Raw genomic sequence first — 21,807 nt, forward strand, 5'->3', positions numbered from 1 at the left:
CATCTTGTTATTGTACTCAGTGCCTGGCACACAGTAGAAGTTCATTGAGAAGCAACCGAGTTTCTTTTGTTTGATTTATAAGCTTCTCTGTACCCAAAATGCTAATATCATCAAACAGCAAAGCTATCTTGTGTTAGATGACAGGGTGCTTTTTCCACTCCTACTTTTCCATATATATATATATATGTAAAAATTCTAGGGTAGCTTTTTAATGCTTTTTAAAATTGTACAACTGTGTTTCCTGCTTTGAGGGTTCAACTTTTGTCACATTATGGTGATAGATCCTGTAAAGTTGATGGAACTCCTGAAAAATTATACTTTGGGATGGTAGATTAAATATTGCCACCTTCTGTTCATTACATGCAATACATACTTGCTCCCAAGTTTTCCCTGTGTTTGCTCCTTTGTTTTTAAGGAGGACTACCAAACAATTCTCCCATCTTCTATAATTGATTTAAAAACGTGAACATAAAGTCTTAATTGTAGATTAAAATAATAGCAATAGTATTTTACTTTTTATTTATTAAATTTCTTTTAAAAAAGTGTCTCTGTGGTATGTGGTGAGTAGGCTTAACTTGAATTATTCAAGAAATAGGACAAGTTTCATGTAACATAGGGTTGTTTGAAAGTAGCTTGTTAATTTGTTCTGTTTTATGAAGCTTGTTGTAAAGGATAGATCAACAGCTTTGAAAAATACTTAAATAAAGCAGTGATTTTATAATGCATAGTTTCAGAAGAACAATGCTTATAGGTAATTTTTAAAAAACAATTTTTCCTTAAAATATTTAATTATTTTTAAAAAATGAACATAAATTGTCTTTAAGATACATTATTAAAGTTTTTCCTTGATTAAGGCTAAAGCCTTTATTCTCATGGCCTACTTAGAGGAAAGGTGACTCTTTTTTAGATGGGGAACAGTGTCCTGAGGAACTGGCATTCCCCCAGCTGATGCCAAATGGGAGCTAAACCATGGAGTCAGGCTGCTCTTGAAATGGGAGCCCTGTGCCTGGTGCAGTGGCCCACACCTGTAATCCCAGAGACTCAGAAGGGTGAGGCAGGAGGATCACGAGTTCAAAGCCAGCTTCAGCAACTTGTCAAAGCCCTAAGCAACTTAGCAAGACCCTGTCTCTAAATAAATTATAAAATGGGCTGGAGATATGGCTCAGTGATTAAGCACCCCTGGGTTCAATCCCCATACCAGAGGGGAAAAGAAGGGAGCCTGGAGCCCCTGTGGCAGTGGCTCGCCCCCTGCTGTTTTGTGTTTCACCTATGATATATTTCAATTTGTTATTTAAATTATAAAGTTAATGTACGTTCTTTGTAACAGTGAAAGAATACAGGAGTATCTAAGGTTTACTGATGCTGTTTCCCTGCCACTTGCCACCCTCTGTCTTTGTGCTGTAATGGTTGCCAAATCATCATATTTTTCCAGACATTTTATTTTGCTTAATAAATATGTATAAACATAAATGCATATCCATAAATCAACTTTTATTAAAAATGGACAATTATGTGAATTATACTGTCTCACACACACTCACACATATACATATATAAATGTATATCCTTCTTGATCCCTGGTAGTACTCCAGGGTATGAATAAACCATAATTTATCCAGTCATTGCCCTATTGGGGAATTAATGGTTTTTCAGTTTTTCACTATTACAAAAACATTATAATAAATATTCTTAAACATCTGTCTTTTCGTGCTGGTACTTTTGATTTTGTCAGATTCTAGAAGTAGGAGATCTGAACCAAAGACTATATGCATTTTTCACTTAATTTAAACTCTTTTAACTTAATTAACTTTTTTTGAAAATATTACTCTGCATCATGCTCTTGAAAGGGTTTATTTTTTCTGGTGGTGTGATCCTTGTATAGGTTCTCTCCCTGGGATATGCCCACTGCCCTTTGTGGGGTGAACAGAAGAGTCAGTGAAAATGTTTCCTAAGATGTCGTGGCCTGCTTAGGCAAACAGTAGTAGCAGACTCATGTCCTTCTGATGCATTTTTCAGGATAAGGCAGGGCTTGTACCCTTCTTCATTTTACTACATAGGGGCAGAGCGAGTTTGAACTTAATGAATTTTTTCAGAATCCATTATTATAATTAATAGAGTTTGAACTAAGAAAACTCCAACCTCTCATATGCAAAATTATGGTAATGAAAATGATAAAGGGAGAAGAGTCCACTTATTAGGTGTCTGGACTTAAATAAGTGGCTGGAGGAAATGTCTGAATATCTGCATTCTCTTCATTTTATTCAGTGATTCCTGCTCAAGGTTTAATTGGGTATCTGGGGGATCCTTGTTGGCAAATTAGAATGATGTGACATTTGATAACATGTTTATTGGCAGTATCATACTGAAAAGTATCCATAATTTAACTTATAGAGCATTAGGTTGACAGCTGTATCTGCTGATATTCTGCCAACCTGCAGGTTGTAATATATGTTATTAAATCAGAACAACTTGGCTTCATCACAGAATTCCACATTCAGTTTGGCATCTCTGACAGGGAACTGCAAGAGGCATCTCCAGGAGGGTTTATCTATAGAAAGCTTCCCAGCTAAGAAAATGTTATGCATGCCAACAAATTCATGCTGTTGAAATCAAAGCTCAGCATGAGTGCCTTGAACTACATAGCTCAGTTCAGTGTCCTGGTGATTTAAATCATATTATTGTTTCTGCACATCATTTTGAATGTTTTCGTGAATATCCGTAAAATGTTTTGGTTGTTTCGTGTCCTGAATATAATTGATAACTCTTCTGTTTTGCTGACCACTGCAGCTTAATGCAATGGCAAATCGTGCTGCAGGGAAAGGCTATGAGAATGAAGACAATTATTCCAATATCAAGTTTCAGTTTATCGGGATAGAGAACATCCATGTCATGAGGAACAGTCTGCAGAAAATGCTGGAAGGTAATCCATTTCCCTATGCACAGGATTAAAAAAATAGAGTTGAATATCTTGATGCCAGAATGAAATAAGATAGTCTTTTGATTTTAATTTTTTTTCCAATGATGCTGTTTACATAGGTGTCCTAAGTTTGGAAAAGTATCATGTTATAGTGATTCTTTAAACATTTAGTAGTCTCTTATTTCTTTAACTACAATTGTGGAGTGGTTTTATCACTTGATGAGCAGTCAGGTACTCTCCAGTGGCACTTAACATCTAAGATAAAAGTGCACGGGATTTTTTTTTTTTTTTCCTCATGTTAGTCAGATCCATATTCAAGGTCCTTTGGAGAGAAAATGATCCTACACTTAAAGCAATTCTCTAATTGCTGTTTTTGTGTGGAGATCAGGTTCATAAATTGCTAAGTGGCCTTTAGAAGGGCGAGTATTGGAAGTCCTTGAACTCATTTCTAAATGGCAGCAACTGCTGCAACACACACACACACACGTAACACCCCCCAACACTATCACACATAGCAACAAACATGTAAAACACACACACCCTTACGTAAGAGACTTGCATGCTTTTGTGGAGAGGAAATGAAAAAGATAAATTATAAAACAGTTAATCATATAGCCATAAGCTGATTAACAGAAATTGTTCATTCCAAGCAAAACCAGATCCTTTCTTATGCTCTTTGTGATCATAAAGACCCATCAAGTAACGTATAGCTATTGTCCACCATTTCTGACATCAGAGGCAACTGAGAAAAGAAAGAGGAGTATTCAAAAGCCATGGCTTCATGTCTTGCTTCTAAATGCTGTGTGTGTCCTTCGGGGGAACACAGAGATGGAACTGAGTGCTCAGGAAGTAGGCTGTCTCCGTGGGAAATGTGGAGTCTGGGGTGAAGAGGGATAAAGAAGGTTCTGAATTGTTTTTTCCTGTTTTTTTTTTTTTTTTTTCTAGGAATACACACTTGCTGTCAGTTACTTATGCATTTCTCCATATATTTAGAATAGCAGAGTATATGGGAGGATATTGAGTGTTTCAGACAGACCTAGTGTCCGTTCTCTTTCCTGACCTCTCTAGTTTATCTCAGTAATTATGAAACTTTGAGCACATCAGTTAATTTCATGGGGACTCTGTTACTTGCTGTAAAATGAGAGGATTAGATTAATAATTTCTGTGGGTCTTTATAGTTGCAACAATTTGATGTCTCTGGTTGCAAACACTTTAAAATTGAGCATTTGAGGACTGGGGGTGTAGATCAGTGGTAGAGCTCTTGCTTAGCATGTGGAAGGCCCTGGGTTCCATCCCTGGAACTGGAAAGAAAATTTGAGCATTCAAATGTTTAGAATGAATCCCTCCCTCCAACTGAAAAAAAAAAAAATCGCAGTCCTAGAGTATTCTCTGTCTTGCTTCTTCACATAATTCGCTGTCTCTTAGGTCACAGTGGCAATCATACTGTGAGTATGATTATTTAAACTTCTTACACTTCTAGAGATTTTAATGGCCAGTGTGGCTGTCTTTGATGTAAGCAGTGCTTTTTACATGTTGAAAAATTGTGCTAACTTGGTACTGTTATAGGAGAGGTAGTCTTTAGTAGGAACTTCAGTATGAAGAGTGCTTATTGTCAGACTCATTAAAAACCCTTTATGTTGATAAGTTTTATATTTTTCATTTAGCAATTTCATAAGATGGCTTTTGAGAACATCTTCTATGCAGAAAGTTGCTTGCAGGATTGCTTCTAACATATGAAATTGACTTCAGTTTTCAAATGGGCATTTATTTGGCTCCTGAACACTTATTTCTATGACCTGACTCACTGCTTTGTCTAAGGGACAAGCAAACTGACTACATTCTGAAAGCAGCTTTCCTTTTCATAAGGGCTCATAATACTTCTACATAGCTTTTCCAGCTATGTGAAGTGCAGTAAGCAAGGACAACTTTCTGGATGCCTTTCAGGGGACTTGACCAATGTTTGACTATCTGTTTTTACTGAGTAAATTATAAACCACTTGTGGAGGTTCAGCTGATGATGAAGTGATGCAATCAGAGATACCTGAAGAAGAGGAGGTTTCTTCTTCAAACAACTCCTTGGCATCAAAGAGACTGAACAGTTTACACTGATGTGCCTGTTAGGCAGGAAGAATGCATTTCACTCATGATGTTTATTTTCTTCAATTTTGTCAAACTACTGTTGTGGATATTATCAGAGTAGATTCTGGATAATAGAAAAGTAAAATTATTTGCATTCTGGCTGCAAACAGTTCTGTTTGTAAGAGCTGTGAGATATTTCATCAGAAGCAGAAATCTAGGACCAAGTTCACATCCTGTATAGGTTCATAATAGAGCTGATTTAAACTAACCTAATTTTGTGGTATCCCCACCTACTAAGGAAATAAAATGATGCCTTTCCATGACACAGCAATTTTGTGATTTATTAAATACTTTTCATGGCAGTTTTTCACATGTAGAATGGTTTTCCTCTCCAATAATAGAAGGACATATGGTGTTGTCTTCATTGTGTCTATAGACACAATGAAGAAATTGTTACCATCAGAGCTGATGTTTTCCCTCTGAGGTAGCCTCAGTGTTGGGGAGGGAAGCAGGAAAAGGGATGTAGAGAGGTGTGTACAGAACTGCTTTCACATCTCTGCCTGCTGAGGTGGTGCCACACTGTGACAGTTCTTCACGTCCTCTGCTGTCAAGATAGGCAGGTGCTTATGGGAAAGGTATGGCAAGGCCATTGCTCTCCTTTTTCAATCAATATGCCATCTTTTGGATGCAACCTAGAAAATTTCCCTGTCTCCCCAGTAGTAGTTTTGGGCCTATATTCCATACAAATCTGAGACTGATGTTGCTGGCTATTGTGTAGCTCTACATAGCTGACCACTTATTTGTTGATTTATTCATTTAACTAAAAATCGAGCCACTGCTATGTACCAGGCTTCATAAGTATTTTTTACTTAAATAATAATTGCCTTTGATTTCCACAGTAGTAGTATATAGTGCATGTTATCTGTACTTTATAGATGAAGAGAGTCTGAGAAAGGTTAGACAACTTAAGATAATTTTTAAGAGGAAGCAGTAAGTTGAAACAAATAATCTCATAAAGAATGCTCTATTAATGGAAGAAATGTTCTTTAATTATTAGAGCAAAATACCACTTTTCACCTTTTTAAAAAAAATTTGAAGTATCCAGTACTAAAAAGAATGTGATGAAATCAGCACTTTATTTCTGGTATCATTTAAGTTGGCTTAAAGAGACTTTTTTTTTTTTTTAGAGATGTATGTTTCTTTTTCCAGATTGCTTTCTTTTAGGGACTAATCCAAAATATAGTTTAAAAAAATCAAGACATAGACATGCAAGTATTGATAGTAGTGTTTTATTTATAGTGATAGTAACTATAGTTGACAGCTTAAATTAATTTTTTCTCTACCTTCTTGATGGAAAATTTGGCATCTATTAAGAATAATGAATAATATGTGTACTAATACAGGAGAATGGGTATAATGTAAGTAATTCATACTGTAGATTTTATAGGTACTCCTGTTCACTATGCAGTAAATCATGTGTATGAATAAAGGCTAGGAGAATGTCCAGAGTATCACTGGGTTAACACAGAAGGATGATGGGCGATATTTTCTATTTTCTTTTCTTATGTATAAAATATTTGCTGTGATTGGTATATTATTTTTTTTTATAAACAATACACCTTTATTATCTCAAAGTTTCTGTGGGTCAGGACCCTAAACGTGTGACATGTGTAAGTGGGAACCTGGAGGCCCCCTTCCGAGGGCCAGAGAAGGCTGCAGTCAGCATCAGTTGGATCGTGTTCTCCTCAGGAGGCTCAGATGGAGGAAGGAGCTGCTTCGGAGCTCATTCAGGCTGTTGGCAGAATAAGCTGAGGGCCCCGCATTTTATTGGTGGGAGGCCATTCCCAGGTCTGGAGGCTGCCACAGCTCTGCCACACAGACTTCTACATAAGCTGGTCACACGTGGCGGTTTTCTTCTGTAAGGCCAGAAGCAGTGCCTGTCCTGGTATATTTCAGTTGGAATTAAGACATTTTTTAAAAACATCCTTCCCAGTGTCACATAACACAGCAGGATTTGAACCTTGTACTTTTTGTCATGTTACAGTGATCCTTGGACTGGGGATATAGCTCAGTTGGTAGAGTGCTTGTCTGGCAAGCACAAGGCCCCCCTGGGTTCAATCCCCAGCACTGCAGAGAGAGAGAGAAAAAAAAAAAAAAAAAAAAAAAAAGAATACAGTGATCCTTGTTTTGTGGTCCTGATATCAGACAGGCTCACAGAAAATCACTCCACATGGTAATGATGACATAACATTTTTGGAAGGCCCTGAGCTCAATCGCCAGCACCACGGAGAGAGAAGAAAAAAAAAAAAAAAAAAAAAGAAAAAGAATGCAGTGATCCTTGTTTTGTGGTCCTGATATCAGACAGGCTCACAGAAAACCACTCCATACAGTAATGATGACATAACATTTTTGGAAGGATTACTGTGTACTCAACAGCAAAATTTTTAAGATTTACTCAAGTGAGCCTTATTGAGATCATGTGATGGCTGCTCTTATTCTCTTTTATATATGAGGAAATTGAAGCACAGACGCTGAGTACCTCGTGCCAGCTCACAGTAAGAAGTGGTAGAACTGAGATTGTCACCTCATTAGTGTGAGTTCAGTCACCACACTCTCAGCCACTCAGCTTTACTGCCTCCCTGAGGAGTGGGTTGGGGTAGAACCTGTGGTGGCCTAAGTATGTGAAGACCTAGATTTTGGTTCTTGCTTTTAGTTCCTGAGTAAAACTATTTTTGTTATTTTCTGTATGTGTAAAGCACTGTCAGTAATATATTTCTCCATTTAACTCATGACTTATTAAAATGATTCTTTGCAAACTATCAAGTACTTTTCAATATGTGGTGCTTTCTCTTGGGAAGTAGTAATGTTTTTAAAAGTACTGGATAAAATGGATAAGTTGATGATGAATTCAGTCAGTCAGGCAAGTATTTGATAGGTACTTTCCTTCCTATCAGTGAATTTTCTTAATTTCTCTATTCAAAATACAGCACAATTTTCAGCATCATGTAAGTACTTGCCTCAGTGTGGTCTGTGTCCACTCAGTGCAAATTCACAAAAAAATGATTTATTAAACAACATGTCAGGCCTTGTGGGCATTATCTCAGTAAGTTATTTTACAGAGTTATACATGTCAGCCTGACAACAGACCAGATGGAAGTGGATTCAGAGCATTGCAACAAAGTCCCAGAGTCAGTTGAGAAATTCGGGCCATAATATAATGAAGTGCTATTTGAAAGGGGGCCAGGCAGATTCCATCTAAATATTGAAGTCTTTTATAGGAGGCCCCAGAATGTAATCTTCCCCTTCATTTTGGTCATATTTTCTGAAATTGTGTTCATTAACAGTGGAGGATTTTTTTTTTTTTTTTGGCAAGATCAGGTGTCCCCAGAGATCATTTATAATCTGTTCTTCTTTGTAAAGTTTGAGACTTCATTCATAAGAATCTATACTAGATGTAGAAAGAATGGTTGAAGGGGCAGAGAACTTGAAGTATATCACGAGAGGCACCATCTTGGTGGGTATTACTTGGGGTATATGGTGGGAGGCCATTCTTGGTAGGTATTACTCAGAATTTATAAGGGGAGGCCCATCGTGGTGGGTATTATGGTCATATAATTGATTCCTGCTCTGGTCTCCCTGCCAGGTTGTCTTGGGGGCCGTGGTCTATAAGGGAATAGTACATAACACCCAGCTCCAAGGTTTCCATGAAATATTTCTCTCTGCTCAGAGAACTGGCTCCATAGTTCAAAAGTTGTTTCTTTTCGATACTCTCTTCCTTACTCATGTCTTTATGGGTGATGGCTAACTCAGCCTTGAAGAAATGGAAGATTTCTCCTCTTTACAGATATATTTCAAATTTAAGTTTTTCATTTTAAAGTAAGTATGTCCTATTACATTGTCTATAAATTTATGCTAGGAAGTTTTACTAGATATGAGTTAATGAAAGTTTAATCCTTTTTCAGTTCTCTATGACTTTTTACCATTATTAATTCTCTGATCACTGAGCTATTCAATGGAAAAACCAATAATGACCTGAAAACCTAGGTATTTCTCCAGAATTTAGTACCATGGCTTCATTTCTACATGGAAAATCCACTCTCTCCTTAAAGACTTCAAATAGAAATAGTAGTTGTCAGGCTTTATAATGAGTCCCCTGCTGGGCCAATAGGTCCGTATGGTCAGGATCTACTAGTTATCATTGCATGATCATTTGGAGGAAAGAAATGGATCACAAATGTGTACTTGACCTCTTGTGTGCTATTGGATGAGGATTTAGAATTTGATTGCAGGAGCCCGGGATGTTACCAATCAAGACAGTAAGCTCAGTGTCCTAAGCACTGAGGCATGGGGGACAAGCATACCTCTGTGGATATATATGCTGTGAAGCAGCTTGATTATTTATAGGTTTTGTATCCATGGATGATTTAGTCAATTTCCTTAAGCAACTCTTTCCAATCTGACAATTGGGAGTAAATAAACTCTGGTAGATAACATATGCAGAGCTTCAGGCATAATTTCTGGTTAGAGGAATTACTTAATTAAAATAATCTACCACATTTATCTCAGACATTCATCATTCATTAAACAGTAATTGAGAGTGGTCAATATGCTGGGCATTGGATAGACATATTCTTTATTCCTTAATGCACAAAGAAGTAACCACTTTTGATAGAAAACAAAAAGTCATGATAGGAAGGAAAGATCATGCTTGATTTAGGAATGATCTCACCATGGACTGAGACTTAGGTGCTGGCTAAGTCATGGTTAGATGTTCTAACTGCATGTCAAAGCCAAAAGACTTCATTTCCAGGCAACATTATCAAAGGAGAGGACAAGAGAAACCAAAGTGATTTAATCAAAGAATAAAGACTATTTTAAAACCCACATTATGCTTTCTTTTAGATTCACAGAGACAGTTCAAAGATTAATAGAAAATTTCTCACCCTCAGAATTATTGTTCTTTATTTTGTTAATCATGATGGCAAGTTTTTGGATAACTAGGACATTTACCAAAGGAGTGCTTATAGAAGAAAGTAGCTAACTTTAGTGGCAGGATGAACTGTCTTTCCATATGGCTGCAGTTGGACGTTGGCCATTCAATATTTGCTTGCCAGTGACAACAGGGTCTCAAATTTGATGACAGTGTTGGTCCTGGGAGCTTTTTCAGCTGGAATGAATCCCACCTCCCACATCCTCTGCTGCTCTTTTCAGTATTTTCTGCCAGCTTCTTCATCTTACATGATTCCTAACCTCTTCTCTAGGGCCTCCCACTAAAATCTGATATCCAGCCCAGGCTTCCCAGCCTCTCAAACATCCTGTCTCCTCCCAGTCTAAACTTCTCTGTTTCCATTTTCTTTTAAGTTTCCTATTTAGATGTATCATCCTTAAGTCTTACCTTCTATTTAGTTCCTGTTCCTGACTCAGTTTGTATATTGACTTTTAATTATTTTCTTTTTCTAGTGAAAATAATACATAGAGTTGAGTGCAGGAAACTAGATACCTATTACAATTTTCCTCCTCAATAAATTGAGACAGTTGCATCTACCATCTATGGAAGGTTATGTGGACTCAGTGAGAGGAAAGCACCACACCACTTTACTTACATGTAGTGTAAATGGCCACACATTTGCTACAAAATTTTATGTATACCAGCAGTAAATGTTCCCATCTTACTGTTCATAACATCTTTTAACCCTAAGATAGTACAGTTTACCAACATAAAGTGTGAATTTGTCTTTAGATACAAAGTTCATACATGGAGCAACTAAAATCTAACAGTGCATTCCCCATGTGAACTTGCTGTTTGATTTTCTTTATGCCAGTGGGAATTAGTATTCATATTTGTATATGTGTATAAGCATACATACATGTTTATTATATACACAGGCACACACATAGGTGTGTTTACCATTGTCTGTGCTAATTTAAGCAGTGCTAACACAGGTATACAGAATTTAGACTTGATTGCACCTTGTCATTTTATATTATCACAGTTTTTTCGAGGAAACAAAACTATATGAAAATGACTTTCATGGCATTATTAATTATGTAGAAATTCCAGAAAATATCAGTAGAGTTAGAAATATTTTGAAGAATAAGCTTTAACCTTGTCGATATCCTGTGGAGTACCTTGTACACCAATATCTCTAGTGGATGCAAAGTTTCCTATAAAAAGGGCCCATTTCGAGTGACTTGGGTAGGGAGGAATGTGCCACTGGCATTAATAAGTTGAATATAATTCACTGCAAAGCTCAGAAGTTTACCCTGTGTTACCATGGTAGGCTCTAAGTAAAAGAAGGAGACTACAAAGCAGGCTTGACTAAACATTTCCACTTCACAGGCCAGAATTAAGTCCTCTTCTAATGGTTTCCCTTACTGGGACATTCACTGAAGGGAGATTACTACCCTTTTGCCAGTTCTTCAAAAACTATCTCATTGGTCTTGACTTCTTGACCCCAAAATGGGAAAGGAATAAATCAAACATCAGCTGAACCCAGGCATACGTCAGGATGGTACATATGGGGGGGGCCATGTACACGTCTACTTTAGGTCTTAGGGTGTAGGAGGGACCAGTCCCATGGGGTTCAAATGGAGCCTTTCTTTATTCTTCACCAACCCCACCCAGCAACTATAATAGGAAGAAATGAGATTGGGGTAAGAAATACCCAAGTAAGACCAGATGAAGCTTCATTCCTTCTAAGTAAATTTCACATTTTTCAAGTTCTAAAATTATGTATCTTCTTTTTTTATTATGGTTTGTATACATTCATGGGATATAGTTACCCTGTTATTTAAAACAAATATCCCTAGGCCTGGCATTAAACTCCGGCCTAGTAAGTAGAGTTCTCTGTAATTTGTGGCATATGCCTCTGATGTCAGCTAAAATGAACTTTGTTCAGCAAAATGGTTTGTAAATATTGGTTTGGGTTTGGCAACAAGAGTGAACAAATCAGTATTCCTGCCTTATCCTGAGTTTATCCAAACAAACCTGACAGTTTTATATTTAAAAACCCAGGCGCTAATCGTTCCAGTCTCAAGTGTACCCCCATCTGTCAGGTGTGTTAATCATCTGCAGAGCTGTTTGCCTTGAACACTGCCACTGACCATTAGGGGAAGACACCCTCTCACTTGTCACCTGGCCTGAAAACCTGATGGGTTATTTTACCAAGCGTGTGCGATTGAGTGTCCTGAAAACAGAAATGTTACACAGGATCCATTCTTAGTGTAGAAAGAAAGGAACTGATGTGGCAAGAGTCCAGCCACCCGCCCCTTGGCCATGTGAGCTAAGTGAACAAGGGAGTGCTAGAGAGTCCTCTCCTGGGACATTGTAGGGCCTTGTTCTCTGAGCTGTTCGTTCCTCTCTTGCTTTTGGCACAGGCCATGTCCAAGTTAACTGGAAAGCCTGGTATCTTTATTTTTAAACTTGCTGTCATTTCTGTGCCTTGTGGGAAGAGAAGGTGAAAAGGATCATTTGTTCTTGGGCTGAGCTTCAGAGTTTGGATGCCAAGATATTTCTCAGGCTCCCTGGGCTTTTTGGAATAAACAAGAATGCTAACCAGCCCAGAGCCCTGTAATAACAACCTGAAAGTTTGACCCTTTTAGTGAAAAAATCGGCAAGAGAATATTATCTGTGGAAGGCTTAAAGGAATTGGTTGAGTTCTGTAACTTCACACAGTGGAATGTGTATATTTTAGGATTAAGTTGAACACTTTGTTTCATGGCCCAGGTTGGAAAGAAGGACCAAGCAGCAGACGCCCAGGGAGTGGCAAGAGCTCCCAGAGGGTGCTGGAATTTGCCATGCTTCCTGCTGGGCTAGTCTCTGAACAGTGTGCAAGGCAGAGGCGAGCCTGCCACTTGGAGGGCCTGTGTAGTATTGCTGAGCATAGTCACTAGAGGACAGATCTGCTGGACTGGGGCAAGAACAACAGGGCTCAGTTTTAACTAGGAGCTGGCAGTGGGCCTTTGCATCAGATTCAGTTCTTTGTCTTCAAATTATGTCGGTATTCCCCTGAGCTCACAGGAAGCTTTTTGAAGTGTGCGGTGGCTTCTTTGCTTTATGGGGTTTGGCTCTGTGTGCCCTCCTTCCTAAAACAATGTGACCTGCCTTAGAAGCCTCTGCATGTCCAGGCTTAAGCCAGCCAGGCTTTCCCATCTCCTGTTCCTAATTGCGCTTTGCGACCTTACAAAAGAAAAATACCCTTTACTACACCCTCATCTTATCAAGATGCCGTATCCCAGAGTGTGTGAGGAGATGCATGGTTTTGCATTTTATCTTAGAGGTGCATGTGCAAAAATTTTTGAAATTTTCTGATCAGATTAAACTTCCTTGAGCAAGCTAGATTTGTACTCTCCATAGAAATATAATGTAAGCCACAAGTACAGATGTTTGTTATTTTAAAGTTCTTGGTTGCCACATTGAAAGGAATAAAAAGAAAGAGGCAACTTAATTAATTTTTTTTTTTTTTTTAGTTGTCAATGGACCTTTATTTTACTTATTTATATGTGGTGCTGAGAATCGAACCCAGTGTCTCACACATAGGAGGCACGCTACCACTGAGCCACAACCCTAGCCTGGCAATTTAATTTTAATAACACATTTTATTTGACCTAATATACCCAAAATATTATCAACATGCAATCCATATAAAAGGCTATTAGAGGCATTTTGTATGCTTTTTGTGATGAAGTCCAAAATTTGATTCCTATTTTATGCTTCCAGCATATTTCAACCCAGATTAACCCCATTTTCAGTGCTCAGTAGTCACATGTGACTGGTGGCTACTACTATATTGGGATAGCACAGTTCTAAGTGATAGCAAGCATAGCCGTCAAATTGGTAGTACATGTGAGTCACTTAGTACTTTGATTTGTGTCAGGATTATGAAAAATAAGACATCTGAGATGGAGAGGCCATGGTGAAGAGCACAGACTCAGTCCCAGCCTCATGATGTCCCTGGTAGGAGACCTCAGACATGCTATTTCACCTCTCGTGGTGCTGCTTTCCATAGTAAAATCATGAGACTGGTACTTGTGCTTTCCTTATAACAATTGTATTGAGGATTGGAAAAGCTTATCTATATAAGATACTTAGGAAAGTGGCATCTGGTTTTTAAGTTTTACTATTATTATTTCTATTACAACCTACAAAGTAGCCATGGTATGATGGCAAAAACCCTAGGTTTGTCTGTCAGAAGACCTGTGTTTGAGACCTCCTTCTGCCATTGATCACTTTGTGTTTTAACTTTTCTGAGCCTCAGCTTCCCCGTCAGTTGAATACCTTCTGTCTCCTAGGATGTTGTTCTGACTGGACAGGTAAGAACATGTATATCCTTTGCTACCATTTTGGGGAATCTTCACTATGGCAGCATAATACATATAAATACTATCTTGTTTCATCTTCACAACATATTTGAGGAAGGTGTTTTTATCCCACTTTTACATTTGAGGAAGGCAAGACTCAGCTGGCTGCAGGTCGCAGTGCTGAAATTTGAACGCAGGAGTGTCTGACTCCAAAGTGCCTGAAAAGTGCTACATGCTTTTTGAGGAGGGTAGAAACATAATCCAACTATGATGTTTAAGGGTGGGGACTGTGGGAAGCCATCAGGCTTAGGTAAGGTCATCAAGTGGAGCCTCCATGATCAAATTATGGTAGCTTTACAAAAGGAAGAGACACCAGGAGATGCCCACATGCCATGTGTACTCCCTGCCTTTGCCACGTGATACCCTGCTCCATGTCAGGACTTTGACAGCAAGGCCATCACCAGATAGATGCAGCCACTCAACCTTGTACCTCTAAAACTGTGAGCCAAAATAAACATCTTTTCTTCATAAAGTAGCCTGCCCCAGGTGTTTCATTAAAGTATCAAAACCCAGACTAATACAAAGGAAATCTCCAAGTGTCAGAAATGAAGACTGTTAAGACCTTGAGCTGTTTCCACAGTAAAGGTTTGAGGGCGAAGGTGGAGGGGGCCACTACCCTCAGTGAAGGCTGAGGGCTTCAGACTTTGTTTAAATTTGGTCTTTATTTCCCAGTCAATATTGAAGTTACAGAAAGTTTTTAAACATCAAATTGTTCCATCCTTACAACAAAAAGAGCAGTACAACTGCACTTCTCTGCCCCAGCTCTCCCCACCTCCATTCCTACTTCCCAAGGCATCCACTTTCTGTGGTGTTAGGCCTGGCATCCCCACTGCTGACATCCCCTGTGTTCGCTGCTGTCACTTGATGCTTCCTGTTTATGTGGGGTCTGTTGACCTCCCTCAGTGGAGGAGGAGGAATAGGCATTTCTATGTCCTTCCCTCTCCCTCTCACCCTTGCCTCGTCTGCCTCAGAGTTCAGTCACAATTTTGATCAGTTCCTTATTCAGTATGTACATCATTGTTATTCTGTAAATATTATTCATGGCTGAGGCTTTTTGTATACACTGTTTCCTTTCTAGTATAGTTTAGTGTCTTCCCTAAAGTTAATACATAGTTGTCTCATCGTTTTGGTTTGCTCAGTTCTCTTTGAATCACTCCTAGTTTGTATTTGATGAGGGCAGCAGGGCCAGCAGTGGTTTGTTTTAGGAAGGTGGGGGCTGAGAGTGCTGGGGAGGGGGTGGTGTTTGGAAGAAAAGAGGAAAGTCACTGATGAAGGACTGCAGAGGGAGCTGGTCAAGATGTTTCTGGAAGGTATCTCTTGTGTTGGGCTGAGGGAAGTTGGGAAGGAAAAGCTGGATGAGAGGCAGGGGGAGTGAGAGCGGACACAGCCTTCATCCTGCCTGAGTACTGCTGCCTCACTTCCTGTGTGAATCTGTTTCAAGCCCTAACCTGGAACCAGAGGAGAACTGTGAGAAGACTGGCTGTGAATTTGCTAAGATGACAGGGAACAACCTCATGCAGAGGCCTGCACTGACTCATCCACAGGCCACAAGAAATGTAAACCCAAACACACCAGGAAAGCCATCCTCTTTGTGTTTTATCCACCTCCTGCTCCAGTGCACATATGTTCAGGTCTATCCAGATTACAGTTCCGTTGCATCATATTCCTGGGCTAATCCTGTATCTTTTCTTCTCAACTTGCATTTATTAGGAACACTGTTCTTCCATGTTTTGTAACTTAACCTTCAGTGAAGTCTTTTCTGTGGGATTCCACAGTGTTATGGAAGTATTGCTCCTGAGCAGATTTTGAGTTGCTTCTGCCAGGTGTCTGCAAGACTCGCAGCCCAAACATGATTACTTCTTGGCTCCCAAGCTCCTGTACATAAGGAAAGTGTGGGTTTGATCCTCAGCATGCCTGAGTCCAAGCCCAGGGTCTCAACATCTCAGGGTAAATTGTTGTTTTCCTGATGTGGAGGCTAGGCTGAGACTAGCTTCAGGGTCATCACCATGCTGCATCCAGGAGTGCATTTTTTTTTTTTTTTTTAAATGGTTCAGTTTCATATGGGGAATCTTAGTTCTAACTCATGCTCTGCTCTGGCCCAAAGTTTGGTGTCTTTTTTCTGTTCACGTGAACACAACCTATATTTATCCATTTCTGACTCCCCACTAAAAATAACAGTGGTAAAATGCAAGGGTTGGGGGACAAAAATACAAAAGGATGAGAGAATGGAAGAGGTGACAGTGACACTAATATGGAAGTTCGATAATGGATGAGTGATAAGTGACAGAAAAGACTAGAAGAAAGCTGGAATTCATGATCGAAGGTGAGAAAAAGCAAGCCAGATGGAACTGCAGCTGTTAGGATCTGGAATCTGAGATATCAAGTGCCACTCAAATGAGGACTGGCTACAGGCTGGCAACCAGAAGCAGTTCCTTAGGTCCCAGCCTCTCTGTCCCCTGCCCTGTGAGTGAAGCCTCCTCACACACCTGCACATAAGAAGACAGTGATGAACTTCCTGGAAAAATTGACCCTCTGACTCTGGGATCAGGAACCCTCGGCAAAGCTGGCAGATTGGGGAATGGAATACCAGGCCAAAAAAGGATGGGTTAAGTGAATGTCTACATAGGGAAGAATGAGACCTGTGGTTCCCTACCCCAACTCCATTCTTAGGACCTTGTCATCCAGTCTTACTGACGCATGCAGGTGTATGAAGAGTCCCTCTCCGGGACCTCCAGCCATTCCAAGAGAAGGTCTCCCAGGTGCTGCCATCTGTGGTGAGACTGGTCAGATCTCCCACAGCTAACCCCAGCAGCTAAAAAAGCCAGTTCTTTGTGCCCCACTCACAGGGAATGCACTGAGATTATCAGAAAATTGAGGAAAGCACAGTATGATTGACAGAGACCATGCACACACACAGGCAACCTACTAAGCAAAAAAACAAACAGAATTTAGGTGGAAAAAAACCCAGATTCAATCCAGAGAATAGAATAAAAAGAAAACAGTAAAACCAACATTAATATCCTTAAAGAAATAAAACTGACAAAACTAAAAAGTGTCATAATACCAAGCGGTAGCCATGATTTTGAGAAAGAACTCTCCCATCCTCCTTGTGAGAATGCAAATGAATACAGCCCCTTTCTAGAGCAGTTTGGAAGTACTTGGTACTGATGAAAATGTACTTACCCTATGGCCCATTCCACTCATTTATGGGAATACATGTATAGGGAGATTTTTCCATTAGGAGATTATAGAAAGATAGTTTTACTGTGCTGTTTGCAAACATTAGAAAAGAGGAAATAATTATTAACAGTAGGGGAACAGATAAGTAATATGAGATATATTCATCAAATGGAATACTATGTGACTATTAAAATGGAAATTTATTGATATGAATAACTCAGTGAAATACTGAATAAAAAATCAAGTTGCAAAAGGTTATAATTATGTAAATTTATATATTTAAGTTATATATGTATATATAAGCTGTATTATTTGGGATAATAACAATAATAAGGGCCAACTGACTAATAGATATAACCACCTTTAGTTGCAGGGACTTTTGTTTATCCCCATTTTACAACTAAGAAAACTAAGGTCTAGAAAGGCTAAATAATGTCCAGGTTCACACAGCTAGCATGTATGTAGTGAAAGGACAGAAATATGTTTGGGAATATTAACAGACTGCAAAGGAAGGAAGCAAAATGGGAACATGGGACTTTTTTTTAGGTAGAATTTTTTTCCTTTTAAAAGAGATTTGAAACAATTATCGCCAATCTAGTGTCTGTTATATTATTTTAAAGATGATTTTTAAGAGCAGGTTTTTTTATTCTTAATTTTTTAAAAAAATTTAGTTTTTAGTTTGTTCTAATTAGTTGTTCATGACAGTAGAATGCATTTATACATTTTGATAGATCACATATAAATGCAGTGTAATTTCTCATTTTTCTTATTATACATATTGTAGGTTCACATTGGTGATGCAGTCATATATGTCAATGAGGTAATAATGTTAAGAGCAGTTTTTTAGCAGAAATTTCCTATATACCCTCAACCCCCACCCATTATCATAGCCCCCATAGCCACCTCCCCATTATCAACATCCCCCATCCACTGTAACAATGGATGAACTACATTGACATATCACCACCACCTGAAGTCCACAGTTTATATCAGGGCTAACTCTTATTTTACGTGCTGTGGGTTTGAATAAATATTTAATATGTATCCACCATTACAGTATCATACAGAGCAGATTACTGCCCTAAAAATGCTTGTGCCCCAGCGAGTCACCTCTGTCTCCAACCTAGCCTCTGGCAACACTGATCTGTCCCCAGAGTTTTGACTCTTTCAGAAGGTCATCCTTGGGAGGCTGCAGGATATAGTAATATCCACTTGAGTTTCCTCCAAGTCTTTTCATGTTATAATAGTTCATTTCTTTTTATCGCTCAGTAATATTTCATTGTCCACATGTATAACATTTAAAACTCTTAAAAGTTTTACTATTTCATAATTTTAGTGATTAAAACTGTAAGCTTGGAAACACTTAGCCTACTGCTGAGTACCCAGGGCCTTGGGGTTGACTTAGCTTCTCTAAATGGCTATGTGTCTTTTCCCCGGGGCTTCAGTAGAGCACCCTTTCCTTTCCTGTTTTACATGTACTTTGGTGGTGACAGTGTCTTCCTGCCTGTGGTGTTGGGCCTGGTGCTGGGAGGGGACAACACTGTGACCTATCAGAATGACAGTGCTCCCAGCCAGAGTGCAGCAAGAGAGACAGACCCCAGCAGCCCTTCTCTCCCCCACTCATTAGGTGCTTCCAGCAGGGCAGGCTTTTGCAAAGATTTTGGAATCTTCCCTAAACGTGTTCCTCATATGACTTTCTTAAGTAGGGCTTTTTCCTGGAAATCTCTGTATTATTTCTTTCATCATTGCTGTCTCTGTGACTCAGAATTTAATAACACTTGTGCTTTTCTGTGTGGCTCTTTGGTTGCACAAAATCAGAGTAAATCCCCAGTGATCTGGCATATTTGGGGGCAGGGCATCTGCCAAATTAAATATTTGTCATTAATCATTGCCATGTGTTCCATATGCACAGTGCTTTCAAAGAAAGTTGAATCTGAGAGTTTAGAGTTGTATTTAATTCACTATACCTTCCCTATTTTAAAGATGAAGAAGCTGAGGCCCAAAGAGTTAAATGAGATGTACAAGATAACATAGCTAATGACTGACAGAGTTGAGTAGGAAATAGGCTTCCTCTTCTCGCAGGTGTTTACATCGCCACAGAGTACAATAAAATATACTTAACTAAAACAAAACTATGGATCATTGTTTAATTTTCATAGTCTAAATTATAAAACTCCTTAAAATGGGCTTCCTGGGCATAATTCTTATACACATTGAAGTGCAGCATTTGTGATATATAGTCAGAACACTAGTTCTAAAGCTTTTCATACCTTCTATTAAAGATGAGTTCTTGAGATGAAAGGTTCTTGTTGGTGATGTTGTAGCAGTGTTCATACACCTACCTTAGGTGTCTGTATGTACACAATCTATAAGTACACACCTACCTTAGATATCTATACATACACAATGTAGACATCATTGGGACACTAGGTTTATTTCAGTCAGAGGGAAAGTGCCTAGCCTGCTGCACTGGAGTTGAATCAGAGGCACAGATCTCATTTTTAAGTTCACAGGCTTAACTCCTATTGCATTGTTGACAACAGGAATCTCATCATTTCATGACAAATTTTATTAGGATAGTTCCATTTTATGTTTTTGTAATAGTCTCAATCTGAAGAGGTCGGGTGATGAAGAGTTCTAATTGGATAAGTGCTAGAGTTAGTTTTATGGTTTTTCCTCCTTAGTAATCTTAACTCAGGTACTCCTTAGATACTCATTTTCAGTATCTTTATGGAAAGGTAAATAGATGTTCTCTGTTGGACCTGTACTATAGTAACATTCAATGATTTTCATTAATAGGGTTTAACCTTACAAACATGATTCTGGTAAATAAATGCAGCATCCCTTATGACCAACGAAAATAGAAAAGCCTTACTTGAAATAGTTCAATAGAACCAAGATTAGTAAACTTGAATATTTGTTTTGACTCAAGAGAATGTCTACTACAAAAAATTATTAACAAACTACCTGTAAACACTTGATGATATGTAAAATGAGAGATCGCCTTAATTTCACTTTTATATCTTGATTCATTTTGCAGTGTGTGAACTTAAATCTCCCTCTATGAGTGATTTCCTATGGGGACTGGAGAACTCTGGCTGGTTAAGGCACATCAAGGCTATCATGGATGCAGGAATCTTCATCGCAAAGGTATATTATTGCAGAGAAAACAAATTAAGGGGTAGACTAGCAAGCCATTCTGACATCAGAAAGGTGACCTGTCTCCTCTCCATTGGCTCCCCTGTACTTAGCTCTGCTGTCCTGAGTGGGTAGCTGGGTGATGAAGACCTCCATATGGTTTGCCTTCTGAACATGTAATTTTGCACGAGTACATGCTTAGTTGATATTTCAGTGATCAAATAGGATATTTCCAGAATAGTCTCTTCCATTAGGCTTAGTCCTGGTGGAGCAAGGAATTTTCTCTACAGAAGAGTACAATCAAATGTGAATCACTTCAGTGATAGGGCCTAAAGGTTTTCATTGAATAAATTGTGTTTTTTAGACATGACATAAGCAAAAGTTATGTCCCTCAAGCTGGCAGGTGGATTCCACTCTACCATGGGAAGAATATTCTGCAACTTTCACATAACGCTGGTTTTGAATGCATTCTATTGTGCTGTTTGGTGTTTTTTTGAAATATTTTTTTTTAGTTGTCAATGAACCTTTATTTATTTATATGTGGTGCTGAGGATCAAACCCAGGCCTCACACATGCTAGGCAAGTGCTTTACCACTGAGCCACAACCCCAGCCCTGGTGTTTTTAAAAATAAGTTCCTGTTAGATTTACACTAAAGAGAACCATCTTTTCTGATGACATGGTATGCTTCCCTTTATTAGCCAATCATTACTCAAAAAATATTTATTTAGTGCCTGGTACTGTTCTAGGTGCTATGGATGCAGTGCCTGCCAAACCAGATCATGTCTCTCTTCCCTCACAACTGACATTCTGATGTGGGAGATCAAAAAGAAAAAGCAGTAAAAAAATAAAAATAGAATTTCAGGTAGTGGTAGATGCCTATGATGAAATCTTTACTGTTTCCCAATTTATGTGTCCTTCCAGGACACGTTCAGCTAGAAGTTGTGTGTGTATTTGCAACAGTGAATAGAAAATCTTCCTTAGCAGATTTTCTGGTACAATTTTCAGCTTTGTCTTCTCCTTCTTTCCCTACTCCTCTGTTCATTACTTGACTCTTATCCTTTTAATTTGGGGCCAGGAACTGTTCCAGGATTTTAGTAAGACTTAACTTGGAAATTGGAGGGCAGGAGAGAGT

At 38.7% G+C, this 21,807-nt stretch overlaps 1 protein-coding gene across 1 annotated transcript in view; it reads left to right on the forward strand.

Annotated features, from left to right (window-relative positions):
• MTMR7 (myotubularin related protein 7) overlaps nt 1-21,807 on the forward strand; it is a 92,114-nt gene that overhangs the window by 54,100 nt on the left and 16,207 nt on the right. The window contains exons 7-8 of the mRNA XM_079143132.1: nt 2,788-2,920; nt 20,577-20,686. Coding sequence (XP_078999258.1) covers nt 2,788-2,920; nt 20,577-20,686 — 243 coding nt within the window. The remainder of the gene's footprint in view (nt 1-2,787; nt 2,921-20,576; nt 20,687-21,807) is intronic.

The sequence above is a fragment of the Sciurus vulgaris genome, assembly GCF_902686455.1.
Source record: "Sciurus vulgaris genome assembly, chromosome: 5".
NCBI lineage: Eukaryota > Metazoa > Chordata > Mammalia > Rodentia > Sciuridae > Sciurus > Sciurus vulgaris.